Raw genomic sequence first — 27,820 nt, 5'->3', positions numbered from 1 at the left:
AATATTTATATGATGCTGACAAACAGCACATTCATGCATAGCATAGTCTTTGCAGAATCTCTTGTTAAAATCAGCTTCAGTGCATCTCCACTAATCATAGTGTACAGCTAGGTGGGTTAAAAAATACTGACTTCAATAAGATGAAATAAAAGTAATAGAAGTTAGACTAATTAGAAAATTTCAGCTGTTTCAGATTTTGCTCCCTGGCACTCTCTATTAAACCCAAAGCAGCCCCATGGGAGTGGATCAGCCCTCAGTAATGGAAGTGTGACACTTGGCTGACTGTGCTTCTCCGGTTTATATCCATGATGCTTCTTTGAATAGTTTGTCTTGAAAAATTCCCCCTTAAAAACTTTTGACTAATTTTTCATGTGCTGTGTAAACAAGAACATTGCCAACATCTTTCATGGTCTGACTTTTCTGTTACTTCTTCCTTGTTCGCAGTGCATCCATTGTGCCTGCGGTGCATTCCTGTGCATTATGTCATCCTCCCCGACTTTGTTTCAACCAACCATGTTGCTTTAATGGAAACTATAAACCAATTCAGCACATTCTGGGAGATGACTTACAGGCTGCTGCTTCGGAGGGGCAGGACAGGCCATGACAGGAAAGTGCTGCAGCACAGCAAGAAGGATCAGGAAGTTTCATTTCAGATTAGAATTATGAAGGCAAATTTTACTTTCACCTCATGAAGTATGTGATCTAGGTTTTCTTTATCCTGTCCTTCTCACAGCTGAATTAACTTTCAGATAGATAGAGCTAAATCAGCCCTTGGTCCTGGGACAAGATTTAGGGCAAGCAAAGTCATCCAGAATAATGTGGTGAAAAATGAAAGCCCTGAGGGCCTTTATTTCCATCATGAACCTCTGCCTAGCCAAGAGCAAGTCTGTCTCTAGAGGAGCCATGGGACAAAAACCTGACATGGTGCAGAGAAGACAAGGAGGCTTCCCACTGCGGAGCCATCAAGTTCCACATCCAAATTGCAAAGCTTGTTCGCTTGGTTTCCTGCTCCTCACCTGGAGCCCCAGACACAAGTACCTACATTTGTCAGTGTCTCTCCAGCGACAGCCTCCAGAGGAGACTTTGTGAGGGAGGCTAAGCCAGGCTGGCTCCTTCCCCTGTGGCAGCAGCACAGCCCTCCCTGGCTTAGGCAGTTGCTCTCCTGCTGCTGCATGCTGGTGGAAGGAGAGGAGTGCTCCCCTGGAAGCAGGGGACAGTGGAGGGCAGGAGGAGGTGGAGGAGGCTGGACCTGGTTCTCATGTGTGGGCAAAAGGCATCTCTCTGCCATTAATCAGGCTTTGTGTCCTTATGGTCCCTGCCCTTCCCTCACATTCCCTCAGCAGCAGCATGGTGCCAAGACTTGCTGATCCCATGGCATGTTGCTTCATGTCACATAGCCCCATGTGTTTGACGTAACCTCACTGGTTCTGCTGTGGCCCTAACACACTGTGCTCTGACCTCCTTGTACCATATGGGTGCATGTGGAGTCCACTGGAAGTTTTCCTTTAGGGTTTGCCATACTTGATGGATTGGAGGTGCTGTGACTCCAGGGGTGTCTCTGACCCTGTAATACTTGAAGGAGGACCCATGAGGGAGTTGCTGCTCTGGCTTCATTGCACTGTGCCTAGGGAGCTCCATGAAGCTAGAGGAGCAGCATGGCACATTTAGAGCGGCTTATATGTGAAATAGCTGAAATTTTCTTTGCAATTACAGAATTGCTTCAGTTTCTATAGATAGAGTGAACAAAACAAAAAGGCAGGATATAAACTTGGGGGGTGGGAGGAGGTCACTCTAAGATGAACCCAACACATACATTTTAAATACATCTCTTTTACTCTTTCTGCAGTTGAATTTCTTATTCAGGGTTATAAAAATTGACAGTAGTTTTTCAGAAACAGTCTGAATTTTCCATTAGATTTTTGCAGGAACATATGCACCAGCTTTTGTAGAGGCCGCATTTTAAAATGGTTTCTTTTGCAAACATAGTGCCTTTGTGATACTTGGTGTCGAATGGCTCATGCGGCAGCTGGAGCTTCTCCTGTTCTCTCCCAGAACCTTTTATCAGTGAGCCACAGATTTAATTCTTTAACCAAAAATGAAAACAAATTGGGTGTTACTACCTGAGGGAAGAGCTCGTGGTTGAGGGAATCTGGTGTGAGGAAGTGTGAAGGAGAATAGAGTTTTAGAGACGATGGGAAAGACAGAACTGTTTCTCATTTGTAGGGGAGAACGCCCTCTTCTGCCAGTCATGGTAGTAGGGTCTTCAAACATAGCCCTGAGCCATCAAGATCCCTGAAATGGAAGCACAGTTTGCTCAGTGACTACTTCCAGCCAATTTCCTGCTTTCTTTTTTCCATCTTTTGCTTTGTTAGTAATCCTTCAGCTCTGTGGGACATTCAATCAGTCTGTTGCACAGAAGACAAACAGTTGCAGAACTTGGGAGTGTGAATGCCTCTTGAGTGTTGGTCATTTGGAATTTTTATTATGGCTGCTTACGTATTTTTATGATTCTTATGTATTTGAACAATTTCTATTTTAAATTAGCAATGCTTTACGTAATGCAAAGGCAACTTCCTCATTCTATCTCCATAAAATAGAAATGTATGACAATTAGCACTAGAATTAAGGATGTTTCTAAACCAAGATACAATTCCCAACAATTTTATCATGGAAAAAGTGGCTCAGATGCATCAGTTTCAGTTGTATTCTTAGCTTTTGCTTTCCATCATTTATTCCAGTTACTACAGAAAGATACAGGTAACACATACACTGGAAAAACTACATGAAACTCAATTCTGATCTGAATCTACTAAGAGAAACAATTTTTTGTATTTATTTAATGAGTTTTTTAAAGGAATTTATTTGGACTTGATTGCATGCTTTTAGATTGTATCTGCTTTCTAATTAGTGTTAAGATGCAAAATTTGAAGTTTTATATAAACGTAGTGATTTTTTAATTGTAATATCAGGACAAGAGTGCATTAATGGTATGCTCCTTTACTAACTATGCATCTGATTGAGTTTCTTTAAAAATATGTTGAATTCAACTTGTTTATCTGTTGCTTTTCCACAAGAGGGAGGAAATTGGGCTTTCTACAGTTAGAAAATTGACTGAAACTGCTCTATCCTGGTTGTGAAGTCAGTTTGGCAATAAAGGCTGGATTATGTGGAAGGAAAAGAACATACTCTCTGAGCAAATTAGCTGCATTTTTTTAAATAACAGTAAAGCCATATTGAGTGATAAAGTACTGCTAACTGTCCTGCTTGTTTTCTTTTCAAGGACTGTCAGTATAATACTGCTGGGGAGAAATGTGAGCACTGTAAAGATGGTTATTTTGGAGATGCCACTCAGGGTTCCTGCCGGGAGTGCCCTTGCCCCTATACAAACAGGTACAGTAAAAGCTTGTAAGGAGAGTCAAGTAGGGGAGGGAAGAAGAAAAAAGGGGGGGAAAAAAACAAGAGAGAGAGAGAAAAAAGCCCCCAAAGCTCAAACTCTGCTACCATAGGAATATAATGGTCTTATTCACTGTTCTCATACTGAGAGCTTGGTGGTCTGTCTCACAGCATTGCCTTTTTTAATAAGCTGAGTATTCCAATCCTCATTCAGATCCTGAAGTTCAGAGGCACATTGCTCATAGCCTTGGGGACCCCCAGGCAGTAGTAGTGGGCTTATTTTCAAAACCACCAGCACTTCCTTCATAGTGAGAAATAGAGGTGAAGGTCTTTTCCCTTACACTGGGCATATCCAGAATCTTTCTTTTTTACTGGAATGTAAGATGTTTAACACCATTTCTCTGGCTAGGTGATAAGAGGCAACAATGAAACAAGCCTTTTATAGAAATTCAGAAAAATTAGTAAGATACAAAAATGATATAAAAACATTTAAGGTCTTAAGCACATATCTGGAACTCTGAAAGGGTATGGTTGCTTTTCCTGTGAAAGCTCTGTTTGAAGTGCAAACATACTGAGATGAAAAGTGAAAAAGTGAAACTTTCTTGGATCTAATAAGGTTGCCAGGCTTTTAAAATTGGGCAATAAATTGCATTTTTAATGCATGGTATATTTAGCCAGATTGTCATCATTGGTCAGTTCTGAAACATGGTAAATAAAATCAAATTAAAAAACCAGAAAACCAAAAAACCCAAAACCAAACCCCTAAGCTATAAATTGCTAAAAGCACCACATAGTATTTGCCAGGTGCATTAGCACACACCAAGTAACCTTAAGTAAGAGATTTACACCATCAGACAATAGACAGGTTCATCACTTATCAGAGAACTCTCTGATAGATCTGGTTTTGACAGCCTCTTCTGCAGGTGCTTGCCTGAGGCTGACTGAACATGTTTTTAGTCATTGTTTGCTTTCAGAGTTCTGCAATATCTAGGGAGACCATGAACCTGTGCAGTTTCATAACTCCAGATTAGGGTGGTGCATACCATTCCTGACATAGGAAATGCAACCCACCTGGCATTACTGGAGTTGACAGTTTTCCATCTAGTCAAATTCCAGCAATTCTTAGTGCAGACCTCTGTCTTTGATACACAGACTTGCTTTATCCAACTGTTCATAGATTAAAAATGAAAATAGCAAATGTGGCCCTGCTTTACCTCCTGCCTTTTCCTTCACAAACACTGAACTTTGAATCTACACAAGTCTGCTTGAAAGAGCAAAGAAAAATATTCATTGTTTTAACTAAATCCTTGGATCCCAAAAATTGTGCACAACTCTACTTGGCCTTGGTTAAAAAAACCCTAAACATATTAGCTACATAAAAAGATCCTCTAATGTTTTCATCCAGGTTAAAAAAACCCTAAACATATTAGCTACATAAAAAGATCCTCTAATGTTTTCATCCATTAAAAAGGAAGAAAATAAAAGCTGTACAAACATGAGGAAATGTTGTCTAGCACAGGCTATTGATTCTTGCCAACTAAGATAAAACCAGCTACCCAGACTTTATTTTATGACATCACTATTAAGGTTTACTTTAGGTATTCCTTTTGGTAGTGAACTATTATACTCAGTCCACAGGGCCAGGAAATGAAATTTTTTTAGTCTAAGGAAATAATTGACACAAAAAAATATGAAACTTCAAAGAATTAGTCACAGTAAATTATCTAGAGGCAATTAAATTAGCTGAGAAGTAATTTGGTGGTGTAAAAACTTTTTAATCTGAAAGTCATTAAACTGAACCTCTAGAGTGTAAAACCTATTTGATCATATGCTCACAATAATATTTTTGCTTCTTCTTAAAGATTTGCAACTGGCTGTGTGGCAAATGGTGAAGAAATCCAGTGTCTCTGCAAAGAAGGCTATACAGGAGCTCGTTGTGAACGGTGAGCAACCTGCTTCTCAAAACCAGGAGACACAATGAAAGGAGGGATGTCTGTGTTGGGACAGACACATACAGACAGGCACCTATGCACAGTATGTGCATGTACCTAAGGAGTAGCTATTTATATGAACAGCTGCTAGAGAGTGTTGCTGTAGTGCAATTCCAGTCACAAACCCAGTGCTCCCTGGAGAAATGAAAGCAATTCTCCACAGACTACTGACTGCACCATCTTTACCAAAAAGAGGTGTCTCCCTCTTTGCCTAAGTGCCCTATGCCTTGTCTTATCCTGCACCCTGGTAATAATGACTCCCTCTTATTTCACCCCTTTCCAAGTTAAAAACATTTTCCCCCTTCCTCCAGTGTACACAATGGTGCCTCAGTGGTCTTATCCAACAGGAGCTACGTAACATTTAGCACCATACCCTTCATCCCATATCATTCTGATATGCTCCACAGTCAGAGCTTACACACACCAGGCTGAAGCCATCTCTTTTGCTGGAGCATTGCAGCAGTTTGGCAAGTCAAGAGAGGAACAGCATGGCAGTTTCAGGTAGCCAGAGGAACCAATTTCACTTAGTTGCAAATTCAGAGAGACCTGAAGTGTAATGGAGTGGTGTTGTCTGGTTTGGAAATGTGAGGCCAGTAAGTCATGATGTCTCATCTGACCATAGGACCTACAGCAGGACATAGTCTTATCCTTCAAGACTGGTGCCTTTGACCCTGTCTAATCTGCAGGTTATAGATATTTTCCAGATTTAGCTGTACCTCAGCTGCTCATCATGGCCCTTTGATTCTGCATTACCACCCTAATAGGTCTTACCACAGAGTGACTTCTAGAAATATTAGCTATCCAGTCTGAACAATGTATTTTACCTTTAAAATACTTAGAGATCAGTCACACAGACTGCTTTGCTGGCAGGAGGCAAGAGGGGGTATCACGCAGCAGAAGGGTGATGATGTCACTCAGTGCCATTGCTGAAATCTCACCTGTGTGAGATGCAGTGTGATCCTCCTTAATACGTGCTTTCGGTGGGATGACAGACCAGAATGGTATGATGTGCTTGGTTAAGCCTTGTCAAATTTTCTGTGTATGTATGTCTGTATCTGTGTGCATTGTTTCTTTTTCAGATTACGTGACTTATTCCTACAAGAGCACTGTGGGAGTTCTTTTATTTTTAGAAAAAAATTCTGCAGCGCTCACAAAGATATTTTTAGCATAGTGCAGAGGATACTGTAAACCAAAAATATATTTCTTCTGTCTGAGTCAAGACACGAACTCAAAAGTTCTTGAAAGTTTCTTCAGGAGAATAACTAGGTTTTTATCTCAAGGGAAAGTATATTTCACAAAATTAGCTTCAACTGTTTAATAAAAATTACTTGTTTCTCTTTATCTAGCTGTGCTCCTGGATACTTTGGAAATCCACAAAAACATGGAGGCTACTGTCAGAAATGTAACTGTAATAATAATGGGCAGCTGGCTAGCTGTGACCACCTGACTGGAGGTATGTGAGGGCCTGTCAACATGGAAGGGAGCATTGTTTTCTCTTTGGGAAGCAAAGAAGGAAGGTACTTGGATAAACTGAAGTGAAGGAAAGATCTAGACTTACAAGAACTGTGGATAATGTTTTACAAAATGTAACGTTTCCCAAAACATAACACCACAGTGATTGAAGGGCTGTCCTGAGTCATCAGGTTTACCCTTCTAAACTGTTTTATCCTGTATTTCCCTTCATAAATACTGCCAACTTTATTTTGGTTTTCTTTCATAGCAGTGTTTTTAAATATGTCATGGTTTCTCTGCTGACATGGTTAAATCATATCATGCCAGTCTGTTATGGATTTAGGAAACTGAGCATCCTCAATATGCCTTTTTAAAATGTATTTGGCACAGTTTAGTGAAATCTTCAGTGTCTGCATCAGGCACTGTGCCTTCTTAGGTATCCAAGCTGACTGCATTTACAGTGGAAGTTAGAACCTGACTCAGGAGGCTCTTCTATAAATCCTGCTACACATTGCTCTGCTAGCTAAGACATCCATGATTTCCCAGAATCAATCACATATGTACTTCACTACTTGTAAGCTCTTATGTAATGCCATGGGCATATGTTTGCTTTATCTGTTAGAATTCTGAAGTAAAGGGCCTGATGTCACATTCTTCAGAGTGTCTTTACCTTGATTCACCTTGGTCCCTTGGGATACTCTTTTATATTCAGAAACACAGGCCACTGCTCCTGAAATGTCCTTGATTCTCCCATATTTTCATTACCAATAAAAATTCACTTTTCCTTCCCTGTAGACAGATTTTCTTCCTCATATGCTAGTGAAGTTTCCAACTAATAATTCCAAATATTTCCCTACTCTTCATTTCTATGCACTGCTGTTCATACTGCAGTCTAGTAACTGCAAGGAACCCATTGTCTTTTCTTGGCCACAGAAATTAGGAAAACAGCAAGTGATGTGAACTGCTGTTGGCAGCTGGTGCAATTTTTCAATAGCTTGTTCTCATCTCACGTTTCACCATTGGAGTAATACATCTCTATATTATACCTTGTATGGAACAGATCCAAGCAGTGTTTGATGTTTTATCATTCCTTTATTTTTGAAGCAAGAGTTTGCTAGGACAAACAAGCCAGTTTGTTTTCTTCCAACTATCCTGATCAGCCGTCTCTTTCTGTGCAGTAGGAATAAACCCCTCTGTGATCATTGGCACAGCATGTTCTGGCAGGTTCTTGTTGCATGATGTTGGGCGCTTGGCCAGCACTTCACGATTTCTTGGCTGATACTGTTGGTGCACAAGCTGTAATAATAGTTTTATTTAATTGGTGCTTCACAGCGACAGCTGAAATGTGTCTGGTGTTAGCTGAATTACGCAACAGCAGAACTGCACGGATGTTTGAATTTCAGAGAAATTTCCTTCCTTCTCTTAAAAATATATTCTTTGTGACTTGTCTCCTTTTGGTGGCAGCAATCACTACCAATCCCGTTTAACCTCCTGATGACTTAATGTGCAAGTGCTAAAGGAAATGGCACAGCTTGGCAGTTTGTTCCAGGCTGTTTCATGCTGCTGTTAAAGTTCAGGTCCAATTTTATCACTGTATCCTCTCACAAGTTGCAAGCTGTTGTTGACTCTTCGGCAGCAGCAGCCTATACTGAGTGCATCCTTTTCCTTCAGAGGAAAAGATATAGAATCATTAAGGTTGGAAAAGACTTCCACGATCATCAAGTTCAGTCTTTGACCAAGATGCACAGCCCTTTTCATTTTCAAGAGGAGATGAGAGCTTGGCATTGGGACCAAGTCTGTAGAAGGAACATGGGCACCAAGATGGGGAGATTCCTGTCCTATATGATGGCATTTTTAGGAGCCAGTTCCTTTCCTAGGATCCTAGAAGTTAGAATCCCAGGATGTTACTCCACATGCACCTGGAGACTGTTAAGCTTCTTATAACAGAGTTTGTAAAAACCAAACGAGTGCCTTGGACAGGAAGTCACTTGTGCTGGCTTGTTGGAAAATCTGAGGGCAGCGTTTGTTATATACCACCTGCGTCTGTGGTCCGAGCTGCGTGCCTTGTCTTACGTACAGTGCCTCCATCTGTGCACACACTGTGGATTTCTCTTAAGCTTGATTAATACCTTAATCTTGCAAGCTGTGACAGGCATGAAGGAAGGTCATAAATATTTCTCAGTTTCTTGTGGGTAAGACATTCTTTGGGGAATCAGAACCTGTGGTTTGAACCTGGATACTAAAGTAGATAAAGGTGTTTGAACTTATGTCCTGGGTAAAGTGCTTTAACGATATAAGCTTGTATCCAATCCTGGTGGTGTTATTCTAGGCAAATTCTAGCAATACATTTGGCAGACTTGGTGTGAGAGGGTCTCCTGCTGCTACCCAAGTAGCATATATTGTGGGAGTACAATAGGTTTCTTTTGAGGGATGGAAAAGGCGTTGCTTTCAGCAAGGCATAAATGGGAGTTGAATATTTTGGCACGTTTAAGCCTTCTGAGCATTTCAGCTCATTCACAGTGGATATGGATTTATGAAAGGGCACCATCATGTTTTAATGGCTGCCAAACATGAAAAGTGAGGGAAAAAATTCAGTAGTATTTCCATAAGAAGACTTTGGTTACTAATGATAACCTTGTGATTTCAGAATGTTTCAATAATGAACCAAAAGATGTGGATCCCAATGAAGATTGTGATGGTAAGTAATAAAATAGATCTGCAGTTGGATTACTTTCAGCTGGCTCTGAATACATACTGGTGACTCTTTTAAGGGTGACAGAGTTTAAAAAAGGACTGAGGTATCCTGTAATGAATGTTTTGAAAGCAAACATTCAACCAAATACTTGGAAAAATGATTAAAGAGGTGCTCATTTAGTCAGATGTAAATGGAACCTCCTCCTTACTTCTGACTTGGGTCACTTTCCTTTATGCTGCAGGCTTTATTTTTGCCTTTGTTCTTTAGGCAACACCAGGTGACAAGCTTCAAAGCTTTTCATTCGCATGTCACTTATTAATGTGCTCAGCGAAATGTTCTCTGTGTTAAATATCAAGGATACATATTGATTTCCATTGCTCTCTCCAGCTTGTGATAGCTGTGTGATTACACTGCTGAAGGATTTGAGCACAATAGGTGACGAGCTTCAGCTCATCAAGTCTCAGCTGCAAAGTGTCCATGCAAGTACCCACACCCTGGAGCAGATGAGAGACCTGGAAACACGCATCAAGGACTTAAAGGTAGGCATACAGAAACAGAAAAGTAGATTTCAGATTGAGTGGATAGGCAATGAACTCAGAAACTTCTGCCATAGTTTTGTCAGTTTTGTCAGGAGACATACATCAACCCTGGATTCCAAATACCATATGCTGGCAGCACTGGGCTTCACCTGTTAGAATGTAGCTGTGGTTCCCATGTCGTGCTCTGAAACAGAATCAGTATCTGTGCTTTTTGTGAGGCCTGCTCACCTTGGAAGTTATATCTCGGAGGTTTCCCTCTAGCTATGTCTTTTTCAAGCACTTCATGTCTCTGCATTACTGAAACCGCCCAACATTCCAGTTGCCATTACCAAAATTGATTCTAAAAAAATGTTCTTTGGTTGGAATAGCGGTTGCTATACTCACACATAAAAACCTCAGGGAAGGAATTGGTCAGTTTTCATATCAGTAATTCTGCTTTTATTTACCTTGGATAAAGATTTAATCCAGTGAAGTTTTTACTTTTTCTCTGCTGTGCAATGGGTGATGCATTAGATTGGTTTTTTCCTTTCTTTTCAGGTCTTATTGAACAACTACCGTTCTGTTGTTCATAATCAAGGTTCAAAGGTAGACGAATTGGAGACAGAATTCCTTAAACTAGATCGTGATTTAAATGCTCTCCAGGAAAAGGTGACTTACCAAATCTATTTAAAAATTCACATCTCCTGACTATGTATTAGCATGCTGTATCCAGATACTTTCAATCTAATAATTTTTTTTCCTTGCTAGGCTGAAATGAACTACAAAGCAGCTGAGAGATTATTTAATAATTTTGGCCAAACTCAGCAGAAAGGAAAGCATTTGGTTTCACAAATACAAATAGTGGTCAACAATATACAAGGTAAAAAATAATTCCTAACTCATGTTTTGATTTAGAGCGTCCTTTCAGTTTATTTACAATATTCTTAATTAAGCGTAAGAGGTTTTCTTAGAAAACAACTTCATAAATCAGAATTTTGTTATAGCTGTAGAATTCACTCTTCCTATTAGAAATCTAGTATATAATGTTAGTTTAGGACCCTGTGCTCCCTATGAAGTGAAAAGGGACAGAGAAGCTTCACTACAGGGACATTTCGAGCAACAAATTTGACTATCCTGACTCAAGTCTAACTTTGTTCTGGGTTGTTATCATGGGCTCTTTAAAGTTAGAAGTTTAAAATTATTGCTGTGAACTTGGTCATTTGGGACAAATTCCAAGGCCAGTGCTGTCTTACTATCTCTGGTTGTGTGACATGGGATACTTTTCGTCCTAATAGAATTAATGCAAAATGGATTTGCTTCATTAAGGAAAAAATAAGACTTGCCTATTGCTGAATTTGTTAATGAAGCAGATCCATCTCAGAAAAGAGGTTGGCCCCATCATTGGAGCATTTTGAATAGGTTTAAGCACATCCTCTTTTTAACTTTGAGAGTGGTTTTTTTCAGTGCTCTTGGAACAGATAGCTGGTACAAATGGAGGAGGTAACAACCTGCCCCTGGGAGATGCCTCTGAAGAACTGGCCGAAGCTCATCGCATGATGGCAGAGATGCGGAACCGCAACTTCAGCCAACTTCAAGCTGAGGCAGAGAAGGAGAGAACGGAAGCTCAGCAGTGTAAGTGCTTGTTCTCTCAGCTTCAGACTTTCTAGAAAGATCAGTCTTAAATCTGAAGCATTATTGACTGGGTTGGAGTGGAGGGAGGGGCTTTTTGCAGTGTATCTCTGAGATGTGTAGCTGTTGTTAGTCAACAGGAAAGTGGCAGTTCTGGAGGGGATTTAAAGGCATTTTTAGTTGTCGTAGATGAAAATGGGTTGAGCTGGGGAAGAAACCCGGTAGATCCTCTTTTTGTAACTACATCAATCTCAGTAAAATAAAGATGTAGCCAATCCTTATACACCTGTGCAATACTTCTGTGTATTGTAAGAGATGGGCAGTGGTACATAGAGTTATTTTAGAGGAATTGCATGTTTAATTTAACAATAGATTTTTGAGAAGCCGCTAGAGTAGTCCAAGGACCAGATCATACAAGGACGAGGAGGTTCAGGAGTTCTAGTTGCACTAGTTGTACTCCCTGTCATGTTCTCTGCATGTGTTTTGGATTGGGACATTCAGAAACTTGATTCCAGACAGCAGAGACATCAAGAAAAGGCTTATCTCCTAACCAGAGGCATAGTAGAGGAATATGAAGGACCGTATGAGTGACAGTCAATTTCCATCAACCTTGAACCTTGATACCTACCTCTGAGTGACTCTTCTGAATCCTGTTTTGTCGGCAGTGAAGTGGACATGCTTAAGAGTGTGGTTAATTTGACATCTTTTGTGTTCCTATGTTCTTTGAAATTAAATGTGCCCATATCTCTCCACTGATTACAGAGGAAGCTTTGATAACCAGCACAGTTGTAGATGTCTACGTTGTAGATGAAATTGTTGATGAAATTATGTTATTTCCATATAAAAAAGAAAACTAGTATTTTCAGATCAGCCTCATCCTTACTTAATTTAGAGAACATTTATCTGTGCTCTGTGTCTTCAGCCGCAAACTAGTGAGCAGATTTGATCCAGTGAGATGTTGAATAGTACCTTTGCTATAGCAGCATTGGAATTAGCACTGCAGAAGATGCTCAGTTCACACAAGTACATCTTCAGAATCCTAAATGTCAAGCCCTTTTTAACTAAGTTCGTTCTGGTTCCCTTCTTCTCTGAACAAAACTTTTCTTTCTGGTCCTGATACTGCAGTACTGACACGTGTTAAGAATGAACTACAAAAGTACCACCAAGAAAATAATGGGCTTATTAAAGCTGTGAGGGATGCACTGAATGAGTGTGAATCCAAAATCACTGACCTTCGTGAAGCTCTGAATGATGCAACGGGACAAATCAAGGAGGCTGCAGGCTTAAACAGAGATAATGCAGTTCTGTTAGAAGACATTAAGGTAATGTTTGGGTTCAGGAGAAAAAAGTTAAACCTCAGAAGATAAGAAGTGGTTTTGGTTGCTGCTTTTGACCTCACAAAGCCAAGCAGCCCTAATTCTTTAGACTTTCTTCAGGATCTCTTTCCATCTTCTGCTATGTGTATGGACAGGTATAAATGTAGTGTATTACAAAAAATAATGCCCTAAGGTATATTACTGTGTCCCTCAGCTGTAGGGAGGAGGAGAGAAGATCCAGCAGGCAGGAATTGTGCAGCAAGGTTGATTTATTTACTTATTTTACAAACTCTTTTATAGACTTTTTTCTTCATAGTCTAATTGGACAAGGATCAGCCACCCCTTGGGGGTGATTGGCTAAAATCCTAAAACATCCATTGTCAAAATATTTTTCTACTATATCATAAAGAAGACTTCTCAAGGCTGCAGGTGTTTAGTTGTTTACAGAACTCTGCTACCTCTTCTGTGAGAGAGAAAAGTCTCTCACGGACTTAGAAAATAGCAAGAAAATCCTTGCTAGCAGCATTTTTGTATCCACAGTAGTGTACTGCTGCTTATGGCCTCTTTGTGTGACCAGAACAGCATGACACAGACACAGCTCTGATGAGAGCAGGGAAGGAAGGATGAGAGCAGAAAAGTGCTCTTCTTACCACTTCTCTTCAGCTGCCACTAGTGTTTTTGTTTCCTTTTCTAGACCAAATTCCTGATGCTGATGTAATTTTCATAGTAAATTCTTTAAAGTATTTAGCTTTAACAACCATGAAAGATAGGAGCAAAAATGTGTGCAATACTGTTAAATTATTTGGGATTAATGTTCTACGGAACAGATTCTGAGGTCTCATCAGGACAAGGACCAGCTGTTATTACTGAGCAGTGTTTGATTTTTAGAGCTGGTAAAATAGTACAAGGAATAAGTGCTGCAGAACACATTCTTTTAATTGTGGTTTTGCTGGAATGCATCACTGGTTTAGCACACTCATGTCCGTATTTTAAAAAAAAAAATGTGACTGTACCTTTGGTAGATCCTACTGCCAGCTAGATTAGGTTTGGGTTTGTTGTTTTGTTTTGTTTTTTTTTTTAAATTTTGGTTTCAAGATAAGGTTTTTCCTGCCCCTTTTCTTAACTCAATCACATGTTGTTCAACTTTTCATTTTTCCTCAGAAACGGATTGAGGAGATAAATGTGGAACAGAATGGTGTCTTGAATATTCTGAGCTCTGCCCGATCTTCCCTGACAGAAGCCAAGAGTCTACTTGGATTATTGCAAGAGAGCAAAGAGGTAAAAAGTTAACCACCTTAAGAGAGGGTTAAAAACCCCAATATCTTGTTGGAGATGAGGCTTATCTGAGCCAGTCAAGAAAGAAAGGATCTCATGGCCCATCCTGGATGCAAAAGGAGCCTTCCTGCACAGGTTTTGTGTAAGAGAAGCTTGTTTGAGGGTTGCGATGTGTCTGAGGAAGACACTGAGCTGCAGATACCAGAATTTGGGAGAACATCTGTGAGAAGTACCATAAGCAATTGTGCTATTTTTGTATTTCTTTCTGGCTAATTGCTTTTAGCCACCATCAGAGGCAAGATACTAGGCTAGAAGGGTCTTTGACCTGACTCAGCTTTTATGTAATGGGTCTGGAAGCACAATGTAATGACTGCCACTTGTTTCCGGTAACCTGCAGAATAAGTTGGAAGGGAATGTTTTTCCCTTTGATCTCCTCAGGTGCAAGGTATGTGTAACACTGAAGTAGACATGGGCAAAATCAAATATGTACAAATAAAAATAAAATTATATCCTTTTAAAACTGTAGGAATATGAAAGCCTGGCTGCTCAGCTGGATGGTGCAAGGAAGGATATGAATGAAAAAGTGGCAAATCTCTCCTCAGCAAGCAAAGAACCACTGGTGGTGAGGGCCGAGGAACACGCCAGATCTTTGCAAGATTTGGCAAAGCAACTGGAAGAGTATGTTGCCATTTCTGTAAATGAGTAATTTTTGTACAGAGCATCTGTGGTTGTAATGGTCTGTCTGTAACTTCACGTGCTTTTATAACCACTCGCAAAGCTAGAGAAATTAAGTTGGTTTCTTTCTGCTTCTTCACAATGTACAGAAGTTTTCTTTTTCTCCAAAAACCAGATCTTCCCATATTTTTCCTGGTTTTTTACTCCCAGAAGCGTGAACTCCCGTATTACCATTTCATAGTACGGTACTAACACTTCATTAACATCTTACTAACAAGAGAAAATCCTCATGTACAGAGTGGGAGGATGTTTAGCATATTTTTTTGGTAGAGTTATTTCAGGTACTCGTACTCAAGGATGCTTTTATGATATCAAAGAATTGAGGAAAATAATTGGAATAAATGCTGTCCTGGCAGTCTTTAGGCACACCTGCTTAGCAGTATGGAGGAAAAGACCTCCTTTAGTTTTCTCGTCCTTCAAGGAATCTTCGAGAAAGGCAAAAATATTATAAACTTGTTAGGAATCAAGTGTTTCTCTCTCCATTATTTGTACTTTACACTGAATTATGAGAGAGGTTTTGGAAGCCTTCTGTGGTACATCAGAACAAAATGGAAAAAAAAAAGGTGAAATCCTGATTTATTTTTGCCTGTGCATATTGTTTGCTTTTTGTCATTAAACCAACTAGAAAGTCTCAAAAAGTTAATTCCAAAATACCTAACTTGGCTGGAAAATTCTTGATTAAAACCCCATATTTTTATTACTTTTTTTGTTAGTTTTCAGTGTGATTTTTTTCAGTTAAGAAGGCACTGTTCTCACAAATACAAGGCAGCTCATACTAGACAATTGAATAGTTCACAGGGAGTGGATAGAAAAGATTTTGTCTGTTTCTGATTCCAGAGCTGCTGTGCTGGTTCTTGGGGAAAACACAAAAGGTCTTGTAGTTGCTCCATCTTGTGATTCATCAGGGTGCTGGAGCAGCCAGAGATGATGTGAAACCTACAGTTCTCTGAATTCCTCTTAACTGAATTGTATTTGGAGGGCTGTGATTGAGGTGCCTTATTGTTGACCACGTGCTTTGGTGAATTCTTTCTATCTTAATCATTTAAAGGCTGCTTTGGAGTACCACAGCTTTTCCACACGCCTAAACTTATCCTGTCATCTGAAGAGTCTTTCCATGTTGGGTCTGCCTCCAAGTTTGCTATTTTTGCAGCATGAAGTTACAGATCTAATTGAAAAACATCTTCTGTATTGGTGCTACTTAGAAAATAGTGAGTTCAGATCTGTTCGGAATACGTCTCGCAGCCTTGGAAGAAGGCTGCATTTTTCTCCCTGTTTCCCACAGGATAAAGAACAGTGCCAGGAAGGATGAGCTGGTAGGCTGTGCTGTGGAAGCTTCTACTGTCTATGACAATATCATTGGTGCCATCAAGGCAGCAGAGGAGGCAGCCAACAAAGCTGGGAAAGCAGCTGACTCAGCTTTATCGGTAAGTGTCAGGAAGTGGCCAGATGATGGTAAAGTTGTTACAACCGGATTTTTATTTTCTTTAACTATCGCAGTGGCCCCAAAATCAAACACCTGTGTGTCTTGACATGCTTTATTTTTCTGGGACCTTTATATGAGTTGCTATTCTGCATGTTGATGAATTAGTCTTGGCTTGGCACTAACCAGGCCAATTACTGCCTTTCTTTTGGGACTGCCCGTATGAATATTGACTGTTGCTTTCAGTGCAAAATAAAGAGATTGTACAAGGCAACCCTGGTAATCACTGCAGGTGATTTTACTCTTTTACTCTGCACTACTAACACCCACAAGCTCTTCAGCAGAGTTATAACATCTAACAGGTGTATTCTAGTAATTTCCTCCTAATGCCCTAAAATCCATCTGAAGTTTGCTAAAGACCAAGGTTGTAGTATGCTTAAATTACCCTTGATAGTTGTTACTAAAGGTGATGTTCTTCACATGAGATCTCTGCCTGTGTAGAGTTGGGCGTTCTTTAAATTGGATTGGGCTCTCTTTTTTACTCTTAAAATTTTAATGTAATTATCAGCAGTCTTACAGTACTGTGCTTCTATTATCAGACTGTGAAGAGAGAAGACCTATCAGGAAAAGCTGCAAGGTTAAAAACTGAGAGCAGTACACTCAGGGATCAAGCACAGGAGACTAAAAGGACATTGCAAGGTACTAAGAAAGAAAGTGGTACTAGAAATGTTGACACAGCATGAGAAGCTTTCATTGAACCATAAATTGTCACATCTCAGCAAAGCCCTGCAGCACTTGTTTAATGAAAAGAAGCTAGTTCCATTACAGTGGGACATTTTGTGATGGTTATTTCCAATGGCAGAAAGGCGAGAAAGTAGATTTCCTGCTTCTGCTATGCTCTATGCCTTTGCAGTACTCCTGTCCAGCAAATCCTTTGCCTTGTACTTGTTTTGCAGTGGACTCAATGCTCAGTGGCAGCATGAGCTGTGTAAGAGTGTAGACAAGTGCTGCAACATCGCCTGTCCAACAGAAAGTTGATATTTTTGTTTAAAATTCACATGGGGCTTTCACTGTTTTGCAGCTCTTGGTCCAAACCTCAAGGACCTAAAGCAAAGACTTGATGTTGCTGATAGAAAGAAGAATACACTGCAAACTGATCTTCTCTCTGCTCAAAACAATCTCAAGGGGATAAACAGAGGTTTGTTACTTAGTGATCCCTTCTGGCCTGCCTCTTGCATCTGTTACTGTAAGAATCTGCACGTTCATTTCTCTGTGTTTCAGGTGACATTGACAGCATCATCACCAGTGCAAGGAACATGGCAGAAAATGCCAGCTCTGTCACGGATAGTGTGTTGGGTGAACTGGCCCCAATTAAAGCAGAAGTGGAAAAAATTAAGAGTAACTATGGAAGCACACAGAGTTCCAGCTTCAATAAAGCACTGACAGAGGCAAACAATTCAGGTATTGCAGGTGCTTCAAATCACTGTTAGGTGACCATGGCCAGTTTTGCAGCAGAAGCTTTAGTCATTCAAAAGTCAGGCACGTACCATAAAGTTAGTATTGTGAGCTTCCTTTCTGCTGTGCCTGTCCCTTTCTACATGCAATAAAGTGACTCAGGCCATTCTGTGGCATGTGTTAAAAGCTGGTGCCGTGGCTGGTCTCTAAAGACTTGGAGGCCAGTGGCAAGCAGGGTGCCCTAGGGTTCTGTACAGGGTCCAATCCCATTTAACATCTTCATTAATGATCTGGATGATGAGGCAGAGTGTGCCCTCAGCACGTTTGCTCCTGACACTGAACTGGGAGGAGTGGCTGATACACCAGAGGGTCGTGCTGCCATCCAGACAAACCTCAACAGGCTGTGGAAATAGACTGCCTGGAACCTCATGAAGTCCAACAAGGAGAAGTCCTGCACCTGAGGAGAAATAAATCCATGAACCAGTATAGGCTGAGTGGGTGGCCAAGGTGGAAAAAAACTTTGTAGAAAAGGACCTAGGGGTCCTGGTGGGCACCAAGGTGAAGATGAGCCAGCAATGTGCCCTTGGGGTAAAAGGCTGAAACACAGGAGGTTCCCTCTGAACATGACAAAACACTTATTTTACTGTGAGGGTGACTGAGCACTGGCAAAGGCTGCCCAGAGGGGTTGTGTAGTCTCCGTCCTTGGGAATATTCAGAAGCTGCCTAGACACAATTCTGGCTCTAGATGGCCCTGCTTGAACATGGGGATTGGACGTTATGACCTCCAGAGGTTCCTTCCAACTTCAGCTGCTCTGTGATTATGTGATTTTCTACTACATTGGCTAGAGAAGGGCCCTAGACAATTACCTTAGGCTACATGTCTGTTAGCTGAAATGAAGTGAAAAGGATTGCACAGAGTCTGTGCTGAATACAAAATAAGGGACAATCACATTCACAAACAACTTCATTTTACATCTTTTCAGCAGTTTTATCTGATAAAGTCAAGTAAGAGGAAAACATTTTAAATAATATAAATACAAGAGCTAGTCCTGGATGGTATTGCAGGGCTATAAATCATCCTTGAAGTTATGAGACTGGTTTATAAGTCATATTTAGAAGAACAAAAGGTCTGGATTTCATTTTATTTGCCTTCTGCATCATAGGGATGAAGTCTGCAAATACATTCAGGGTGTGGTGTTTTTGTTTTGGCTTTGGCTTTTTGCAGTCACAGGAGATGAGGAATTGTTTCCTGTTATAATGAAAGTTGAGATTCTCATCATATTTTCTTTTCTCCTGAAATAAACCTGGCCAGATAATGTAAGACTCACTACTAAATAGTTCTGACTAGCAGCCTTGACACAGGAGTATAATTCGTGCCCTACTCAGGCCAGCAGCCTGCCTACCCCAGTATTCATTCTCTGATGGTGGCAGCAGGAGATGCTACTCAGGCAGTGCACATAAGCCTGAATCCTGTCTTCTGTACTTTATCCTCATTCTCCCCTAGCATCCACAGCCACTGAATAATAATGTTAGAGACCACACTGCTGTTCTACTTAATATTTTTTTCTGGGCCTTTATCTAAAACATTTTTGGAAGTACTGATTCTGATTGCTTCTGCAAATACCTTTGGCCACAAATTCCAAGAGTACAATAACCTCTGTATAAACTGCTACTTTTAGTGAGAGCTCCCTAATATTGTAGGACCAGTCAAAACTGTTCTGTCATTACCCTGCCCTCTGCTTTCCTGATAATTGTGTAGCGATACCGTATTTCTGCATCTTGCCTTCCTCCTCCTTTTTAACATCAATGATTTTTCTTTCATTGCAGTAAACAATTTGACAAACCAGCTTCCAGATCTGTTCAACAAGATCAAAAGTATCAACCAACAGCTGATGCCAATAAGCAACATCTCTGAGAACATCAATCGCATAAGAGAGCTGATTCAGCAGGCAAGAGATGCTGCAAATAAGGTCTGTCCTGAGCATTGCAATCATGCTTGACCTGTTTGGATACACAACAGTACTTTCGTTCCTCTCTCTCTTTCTAAATCATTTTATTTAAATGTGTGTGAAAGACCAGGCATAAATTTAATTCAGTGGCACTGCCCAGCAATTGAAGTAACTGTGATGATGGGAAGCATAATAATTAGTACATAAAAATGACAGGATGCAGTAGCATCCTGCTACATCTTTCTCCCATTAGTTTTTTTTCCCAGGGCATCTCTGTAATACTTATTTGTTCAGCAGCCTCTTGCCGTCCAAGGTACATTGTGCTGGCTTTGGCAGCAGGGACAGAGTTGGCTCTGCAGCTTAGAGACAGGGCTCTCCACCCATGCACGGCCAATTGAAAGCTGATACTGCCAAAAAAGTTGCGCAGCCCTGTGCTCTCATTACTCCAGCTGCTCCAAGGTGTTAGAAGCTGACTACTAGCACCTTATTAGACTGCCCTTTCTCATTTAAGCAACTGCTGTAGTGGCTGGTGATAGTGTGGTGTCAGGTCCCTAAGAAGCATCCCTGAGATCACCACAAATAGCCTAGAGTTACAGAGAATAAGAGGAGTCAGTGATCATAGTGTATTTAGCTGTAATAGGACATGTCTTTATAATATCAGAGGTGTGTTGTAATTCCCAGCAGACAGTCAAGTCCAGCTAAGTGAGGCATCAGGATGTGTTTGTAGACATCTAAATAATTCACAGACTTGCTCTTTAGAGCTGCAGGGCACATCCTTCCCTGTCCGTGTATTGAAGATAGTAGATACTTGACAGAGGCACAGTTGATTAATAGATGTCTGGAATAAAAAAGTGCTGCGTTAAGTATTGATAATACAGACTACTGTGTTATCCAGTCTGCTTCCTAATTATTTTGTTTGGTAGGATCAGAGTCCAAATCTGTGGTAACTGATGGCTGAAACATGACTAGGATGTGTAACAGGTTACTTTGCAATTAAACACACCAGTGAAATAGGAGCAGTAGCAATAGTTAATTGTAACATGCTGAACTTTGGTTTTCTTCACAGGTTTCTATTCCTATGAGGTTCAATGGCAGCTCTGGTGTAGAGGTTCGACCTCCGAGCAACCTTGAAGATCTGAAAGGCTATACTTCACTTTCCTTGTTTATCCAAAGACCTCAGCAAAGATCCGACATCCAACAGGGGGAAAATAGGTTTGTCCTGTACCTGGGTGATAAAGACGTAGGTATATTTTGATATTTAATCTGATTTTTAGACTAGACACCATGTTTTGAGAAAAGGATGGGAAGTGACCTGTTCTGACTGAAGTTTGTAGCTACTGTTGGCCTATTTGTTTACAATTGCCTTTAAGTGGTGGTAAAAGTGTTTTGTTCATTCCTTCCCTGGCAAAGTAACTAATAAGTGGCTGAGCCTTGGCCTTTGATGCTTTGCTATTTTGCTCCTTTGGAAGTTACTTCTTTGTCATGGGTACCATCACACAGTCTTATCAGAACTGTCAGTTTCTGCAGCAGTCAGCACAAACTCAGCCCAACTCCTGCCTTAGAGCTTTGACTCTTTTCACAATGTAAGTCACTCTGAGTTTCTCTGTTGGTTAAAAAAAAAAAAAAAGCAATCATTTCAGTTTTAAAATTCAGCCCCTCAGCTCTTCATTTTTTTGTTTTCTGAATATGCAGAATAATGCAGACCTGCTTGTGCATTCAGGTTTGCTCAATCACCATCAAACAATTTAAAAATTTCCTGCATGTGGTTCCCAGTCTTGTTATTTGACAGCTGCTGTATCTGTAGTGAGTCTCATGCCTACACAGAAAGCTGTTAAGAGGTATTTGTTCTACACTGGATTTTATATTTTTACCCCTGAATAACTAGCCGGGACATCCATTGAAAGCATTTTAATCATTACTTCTGAAATACAGTATCTTGAAGAAATAAAATGTGATTTTTTGGGGAAAATGACTTCTTCCAGTCAACCTCAGTAGGAACCATTGTCCATCACTGAGTGTTGTGAACATCTTTTTTATTTCACAGATGTTGAGTCTGATTCTGAGTAAAGGTGTCATGTTTTCATTGCTTTAGCTGGGAGATGTTACAAGTGACAAAAATATTTTAGATACTATTTTTACAAAAATAAAAAGCCACACATGACTTTTCAATTAGTTTATAACTATATTAATTGAATCAGTGCAACATATAGGATTACAATTTTTTCTTCCCAGAACTTACAAACTTAATTCTCATCATTAGGTGCGTGGATTTCTTATGACTCATGCACAGCATGTTGATGTCTCTGAGGAAGTAACTGTGGTATTTTACCTTCATTAAAATTAAAGATTTATTAATTATTATTTGCTTTGCTACTTTTAGACCTCCAAGGACTACATTGGTATGGCTGTGAAAGAGGGTTACCTTACTTGTGTCTATAACCTGGGAGATGGCGATGGAGAAATAAGAGTGCAGTCATTGCTGACTGAAAGCAAAACTGAGGAAGCTGTTATGGATCAAGTTACGTTTGAAAGGTATAAGATCCACGGTGCACAAGAGTCTTCTCAAAAACCTGCTAATAACATCTTTTATTAGTGTGATGTGATATTCTGCCTGTCTGTTTTGGTTTTAGGATTTACCAGTATGCAAAGCTGAAGTACGTCAAAGCCGCAACCTCAGTTTCTCCAGGTTATGAAAACCCTAGGAGTGCAAGCAGTGGAGACAGTGACATGCTCCTAAATCTTGATCCCAGCAGTGTTGTCTTTTACGTTGGAGGATACCCAACAGATTTTAGGGTACAAAGAGCTTCTTAGTGTTTTAAAAAGATTTGGTGTTAATAATCCCATTTTTCTTATGAGTAAAGATTGCAACTAGCGGTCTTTCAAAAACATGTGTAAAAGTTTATCTATGTCAGTAGGAATAGATGGGATGCAAGGAGATGCTACTTCCTACAGAATCTGCCTGGCTTGTAGAATGCTAGAGCTCAGAGAAGGGAGCATGCTGATACTTCACTTGCCGAGGAAAGCATGAAACCTGTTCAGCCCTGCTACATACTGTTCCCAATCCATGTGACTCTTTTAAATTGTGCTGCAGTACACCTAGGGTGGTATCCGACAGTTTGGATATTATATACAAGCATATAATATCTTTTTTATATATTTAGAATGTCATATTCTGTCTTAATAATGTTTGCAGTAAGTCTTAGCAGATAACAATGTAAAATTTTGTTAGCTAATTTTGATGAAATGGTTTTAATAACACTGTTTTTCAGCCTCCACATAATCTCAACTATCCTCATTATGAAGGCTGCATTGAGTTACACAGCCTAAATGAGCGTATTGTCAGCCTTTACAACTTCAAGAGGACTTTTAATCTCAACACCACTGAAGTGCAACCCTGCAGAAGGTATGATATGAACACAGAAGTGTTTCACAGTTCTGTGATTTTATCATTATGAATTCTTGCCTTTTCACATCCAGAAGAATAACCACTGTAGCTAAACTGGTGATTTTTTTCTAACTTTTGGTCATTATTACATTTCTTAGAGAAAATCCTCAGTAATGACATGATTCACGTTTATGGCAATCTCAATCTGTTTAAATTTAAGTGTTATAAAATCCAGACACAATTTGTGGACTAATGTGTTCAGCTACTTTATAAAGTAAATATTACAATAAGTTTAAAAACGTCTGTCATTAATGATTTCCTCTCTAAAGACCATATATGAGTCTGATAGAAGCCAGTAGAAGGCTTTCTCTCTGCTTGGGTTAGATCAGAATTTGGCCCTATACCAAATGGTTTAACTTCATCTTTTTAAAAATTATAATGGCAATAAGTACATGTGGTAGAAGTTCTTGCTCTCATATATTCACACCTGTGACATTGAATTATTGCAGGTATAAAGAAGAGACTGACCAAAGATATTTCGAGGGCACTGGTTATGCCAGTATCACAGTGAGACAAGGAAGTGCTGAACAAGAACGGTATGAGCAGACAATTGAGACGACTGCAGATGAAGGCATCGTGTTTTTTGCAGCAAATGGGGTAATGTGTGGAATGCTTCTGTCTGTTTTGTGGTTGAAGAACATCTTAAAAATCTTGCTTATTAAAGAACATGTTAGATTTAGTAATAACTGTAAGGAAATGTCTCAGAAGTGTTATTTCATCTGTGTGGAAAATTAGTAGATTCTGCTGTATGTGTAATGTCATATGGTTTAGTCTTGGGTAGTTGTGCAAGAAACAGGGAGTTGGACTTACAGGTCCCTCCAGCTTGAGATAGTCTATGATTCTACAATGGTTGGTGAATACTTACTTTGTCAGGGCTGAGTGAAAATCATTCTAAGAAGCTCCTCCATTAGGCCATGCAGAGAATTAAGAACTGGGGGCAGGAAAGGAGAAATGCCATTGGAATCAAATCAATGCTGGAATATTGAAATCCTCCAAAATTGGAAGTGCACTCTTCCCAAATCTAGATATGTGTGGAAACAGAGTAAGAAAGAATATAGGAAGGGACATGATGACTTTTACCTGTAAAGATGCTCAAAACCACAGTGCTGCTACTTACCTAGTAATCTTGTAGATGTATTTGCAATCACTGGGACATACTCTGGATAATTTTTCAATGCTGTAAAAAGTCAGTAAACATTTGAAATGACACAAAGTCCTTTAGAGATTTGGAGAATACCTGGAGCTGATAGCAGATCTGTTTATAATAGTTTAAAGTAATTATGATGGATTAATAAAAGTTTTAGTCTGCCTTGTGTTATCATTTCCCTGAAAAGCTTTCTTGAAGCAACTAGATAGCTTCATTAAAATTATTCATATGAAAGTGCAATATATATCTGAAATTGTGGCAGTTTAATTGTGGTGGTGTTTTTTTTTATTTCAGGATCAGTTCATCAGTGTGCTCATTAAAAATGGTCGTACAGTTTTTAGATACAAACTTGACTCTGAAACTCCAAAAGAAGTAGAAGCCAAAAAAATTGTAAATGATGGAACATATCAACAAGTATGTAATTTTAAAGAATCAAGGGATCATTATTTGTAAAAATACACATTAACTGAAACTGTCCTGTTGTAAAGTTTAGTTGTGGAGTTTTCCTTTTGTGTGAGGAAATCAAGTCACTGGGGATTAGTTTGGACATGTGAAAATTAATCTTTCTCTTGTCCTGCTTTAATGTGAATAGTTCAGTTTTTTTAACAGTGAAACCACCGAAGGAAAAAACTTGGTCAGAGCAGTGCTTTACATAAAGATAGCTGTGTACATTGCAATTATTTGCATTAGTTTCATACTTAGATTAGTGTTTTCACCACCTAAGGGTTTATTTTTTCAGGGTGGGCTGATCTTTATAGAGATAACTCTTCAGCAGTCTTTGTTGTTGGCTTGTCTCCTTAGCTTCAGTCCAGCTCTTTTGTAGCAGTACCAGAGCGAAATCGTAAATATATTGTTAAAAACCTTTGATTTCCTTGTTGGTTAGTTCTCCCTTTTCCCCTTAATATATTTCCAACTAAATAGTGTAAGCTGCAGGGTCTGCTGCAAGGAATCTTTATGCTCTACTGGGTCAAGTTACCGTCAGCCAGCTGACTGACTTAGTTTTTGTGTCAGGCAGCAGCTTCTGAATCTTCAGCTGCAAATACAAGACAATATCTGAATCTTAGCTGAGGCGTGTCTTTAGGGCAATCTTTCAGATGAAAATAAAACCTCACCTTGTATTTGGATAGTTGAACATTTTCCTTAGGTATTTGGCTTTGACTAAATTCCCAAAGTTTGCAAAGTACCTTAGAACTATCGCAGTTATCCTTGATTTAAGTCACTAGTAAACAAGAGGAGGGGGGAAAAAACCACTGTGTCCTGCTCTGGGGGTACTTTTAATCAGCGGAATGACTTTGTTTCTTCCAAGTGAAATGATTCTCATTATTCGTGTATTTCAGATTACTTTGGTGCTTGACCGAAAAAACAGAGTTGTGTATGTCAGTCCTGGTATTAAAGCCAACATACGTGTCTTCAGTTTCACTGAGTACTACCTAGGTGGAGTTCCATCTTTTCTACGGGAACGGTGAGTAACTATAAAAAGACTGTAATATTTTAGGTTTGTAGGGAAACTCCATCTAAACTCTTTCCTTACACAATTTCTTTCACGCTCTGTTTCGACTATCTAGTGTGACATAAAAAATCGAGTGTATAATACATGATCGTAATCTGTGATTTTTGGCTAACGGTGAGATCTTTGTTGGGGTGCATCCTAAAGATTGGGTTTGATCAGCACGAGGTATGTGTACACAAGAAAGATTGCTCTCAATCTCTTGTTACTATAGTGGTGTGTGCTTTGAAATGCCAGGCTACTGAACTCTTTTTCCTTCCCCTCCCTGGAACCAGCTTTAATATATCCACACCTCCATTCCGGGGCTGCATGAAGAACGTGAAAACCCCAATCACTGCATCTGTTGTTTTTGATAAGACTTTTGGTGTCAGCAAGAAATGTTCAGATGACTGGAAGGTAACTAATTAATTTCCTCAAAAGCTTCTGCTGGAGTTCACAGACTCTGGTTTGTCTGTAAATCCTGGGCCATTATGTTTTGCTTAGGTCAAAAATTATATTTGGTTAACATATGATGGCAGTAAAAGAACCTGCATTGGGTATGAAGATACAGAAATAAAAGAGACATCACCCCCACTGTGATAGCTTGTTACAGCACATAGTCCACCCTCTTATTTAATACTGTTTACAATTAAGTATTCATATTTACCATATAAGCTTGTTGGCTTCCAGTTGCTGTTATTGACTAGGCTGGAATACTTAATATTGCACTGTGTCTTTCCTCTTGCCAAGGTGTTTACACTTCCTAATTAAATGACCTCTCAGCCTTTTTTCTTGAAATATCTTAACAGGCTACTTCCATTGAAGTCTCTCATTCTAAGGCTCCACTCATCTGATTGTTTCGTAGTTATTTTCTGTGCATCCTTGAGTTTTGCCACATTCTTTTTAAAACGGGACAATGTGACATTTCAGTGCTGGCTTAACCAGTGCTGCGTGGAGAGATGAAAACTATCCTCCTTCTGCTTCTACTTACTGCTACTTAATGGTGCATGATCTCATTTGCCCTTTTTACTCATTTGCCCTTTGCACTGAAAGTCTGTGCTTATTTTCTTTCACTTGTGGCATCTAAACTTTTCACAGAGCATTTTCTTCACGGACAATCTTTGCAGAGGATCTAGTCTTCGTTCTCTGTATCTGTACAACTTCTCATGTATTAAAAGGTGTCCTATGAGTCACATAGTTTCAGTTATGTAGCTCATCTGCATGGCTTCCTAGTTACAAACTGTTCCTCCAGCTACTCAGTTTTGTGTCCCCAAATGTGAAAACTTTCAAAGCCAGAGTAGCTAGAGATGAACAGCTGATTGTTCTCAGCAAGTCTCCTCTCCCTTTTTAGAGTTTCTCATATCATAGTTAATGCTGGTGAAACTAACTCTGGCAGTCTGTTCTGTACTGAAATAATGGTTTTTGAGGTTTGCTTTGTGCTTGGTTTTGACTGGAGCTGATCACAATTATGTTGAGTGGGGCAGCCGTTGTCTCATATTGGCGTTTCTTCTGATTAAAAGGAAGATCACTGAAATCATTATTTTCTCTCTTTCAGCTTGTCAGATCTGCAGCTTTCTCCAAGGAGGGAACACTGAGCCTGAGTGCAGCAGATTTCCCATTTCCCAAGGATTTCCAAGTTGGCTTTGGCTTTCAGACCACAGCTTCAACTGGAACACTCTTAAATTACAATCTACAGGTATGAAACACATTCTGCTTTAGCATATGTGATAGGTTTTATCTTTGAATCAGTCATGTCAGCTTGTGTCATAAGTCTCATGTAAATTCCTGTATTTGAAGGCAAGAAATGCCTTTTGAGCATGGCATCTTGCATGTCATAGGCCAGAGAAATGCATTCTGGCAATTTCTTCACATGGCCAGCAAGTAGTTTGATGAGTAACTGAGCTTTGAACTAGA

General features: G+C 39.7%; 1 protein-coding gene across 3 annotated transcripts in view; it reads left to right on the top strand.

Annotated features, from left to right (window-relative positions):
• Nucleotides 1-27,820, top strand: part of LAMA3 (laminin subunit alpha 3) — a 111,354-nt gene that overhangs the window by 75,920 nt on the left and 7,614 nt on the right. For all 3 annotated transcript variants that reach the window (XM_042029749.1, XM_042029760.1, XM_042029739.1), the window contains exons 41-65: nt 3,281-3,390; nt 5,256-5,336; nt 6,731-6,837; nt 9,484-9,534; nt 9,919-10,070; nt 10,608-10,718; nt 10,818-10,929; nt 11,514-11,681; nt 12,804-13,000; nt 14,156-14,272; nt 14,796-14,947; nt 16,287-16,428; nt 17,024-17,123; nt 17,506-17,622; nt 17,706-17,885; nt 19,707-19,849; nt 20,895-21,068; nt 22,209-22,360; nt 22,459-22,621; nt 23,098-23,231; nt 23,723-23,870; nt 24,715-24,834; nt 25,758-25,882; nt 26,203-26,323; nt 27,462-27,602. In XM_042029749.1, the coding sequence (XP_041885683.1) occupies nt 3,281-3,390; nt 5,256-5,336; nt 6,731-6,837; nt 9,484-9,534; nt 9,919-10,070; nt 10,608-10,718; nt 10,818-10,929; nt 11,514-11,681; nt 12,804-13,000; nt 14,156-14,272; nt 14,796-14,947; nt 16,287-16,428; nt 17,024-17,123; nt 17,506-17,622; nt 17,706-17,885; nt 19,707-19,849; nt 20,895-21,068; nt 22,209-22,360; nt 22,459-22,621; nt 23,098-23,231; nt 23,723-23,870; nt 24,715-24,834; nt 25,758-25,882; nt 26,203-26,323; nt 27,462-27,602 (3,318 nt within the window). The remainder of the gene's footprint in view (nt 1-3,280; nt 3,391-5,255; nt 5,337-6,730; nt 6,838-9,483; nt 9,535-9,918; nt 10,071-10,607; nt 10,719-10,817; nt 10,930-11,513; nt 11,682-12,803; nt 13,001-14,155; nt 14,273-14,795; nt 14,948-16,286; nt 16,429-17,023; nt 17,124-17,505; nt 17,623-17,705; nt 17,886-19,706; nt 19,850-20,894; nt 21,069-22,208; nt 22,361-22,458; nt 22,622-23,097; nt 23,232-23,722; nt 23,871-24,714; nt 24,835-25,757; nt 25,883-26,202; nt 26,324-27,461; nt 27,603-27,820) is intronic.

Source organism: Corvus kubaryi, unplaced genomic scaffold, assembly GCF_017639235.1.
Source record: "Corvus kubaryi isolate FWS band 111438036 unplaced genomic scaffold, C.kubaryi_AGA036_p1.0 132, whole genome shotgun sequence".
Classification (NCBI taxonomy): domain Eukaryota; kingdom Metazoa; phylum Chordata; class Aves; order Passeriformes; family Corvidae; genus Corvus; species Corvus kubaryi.
The sequence above is the reverse complement of the archived record's forward strand: the minus strand, read 5'-3'. Positions and strand labels throughout refer to the sequence as shown.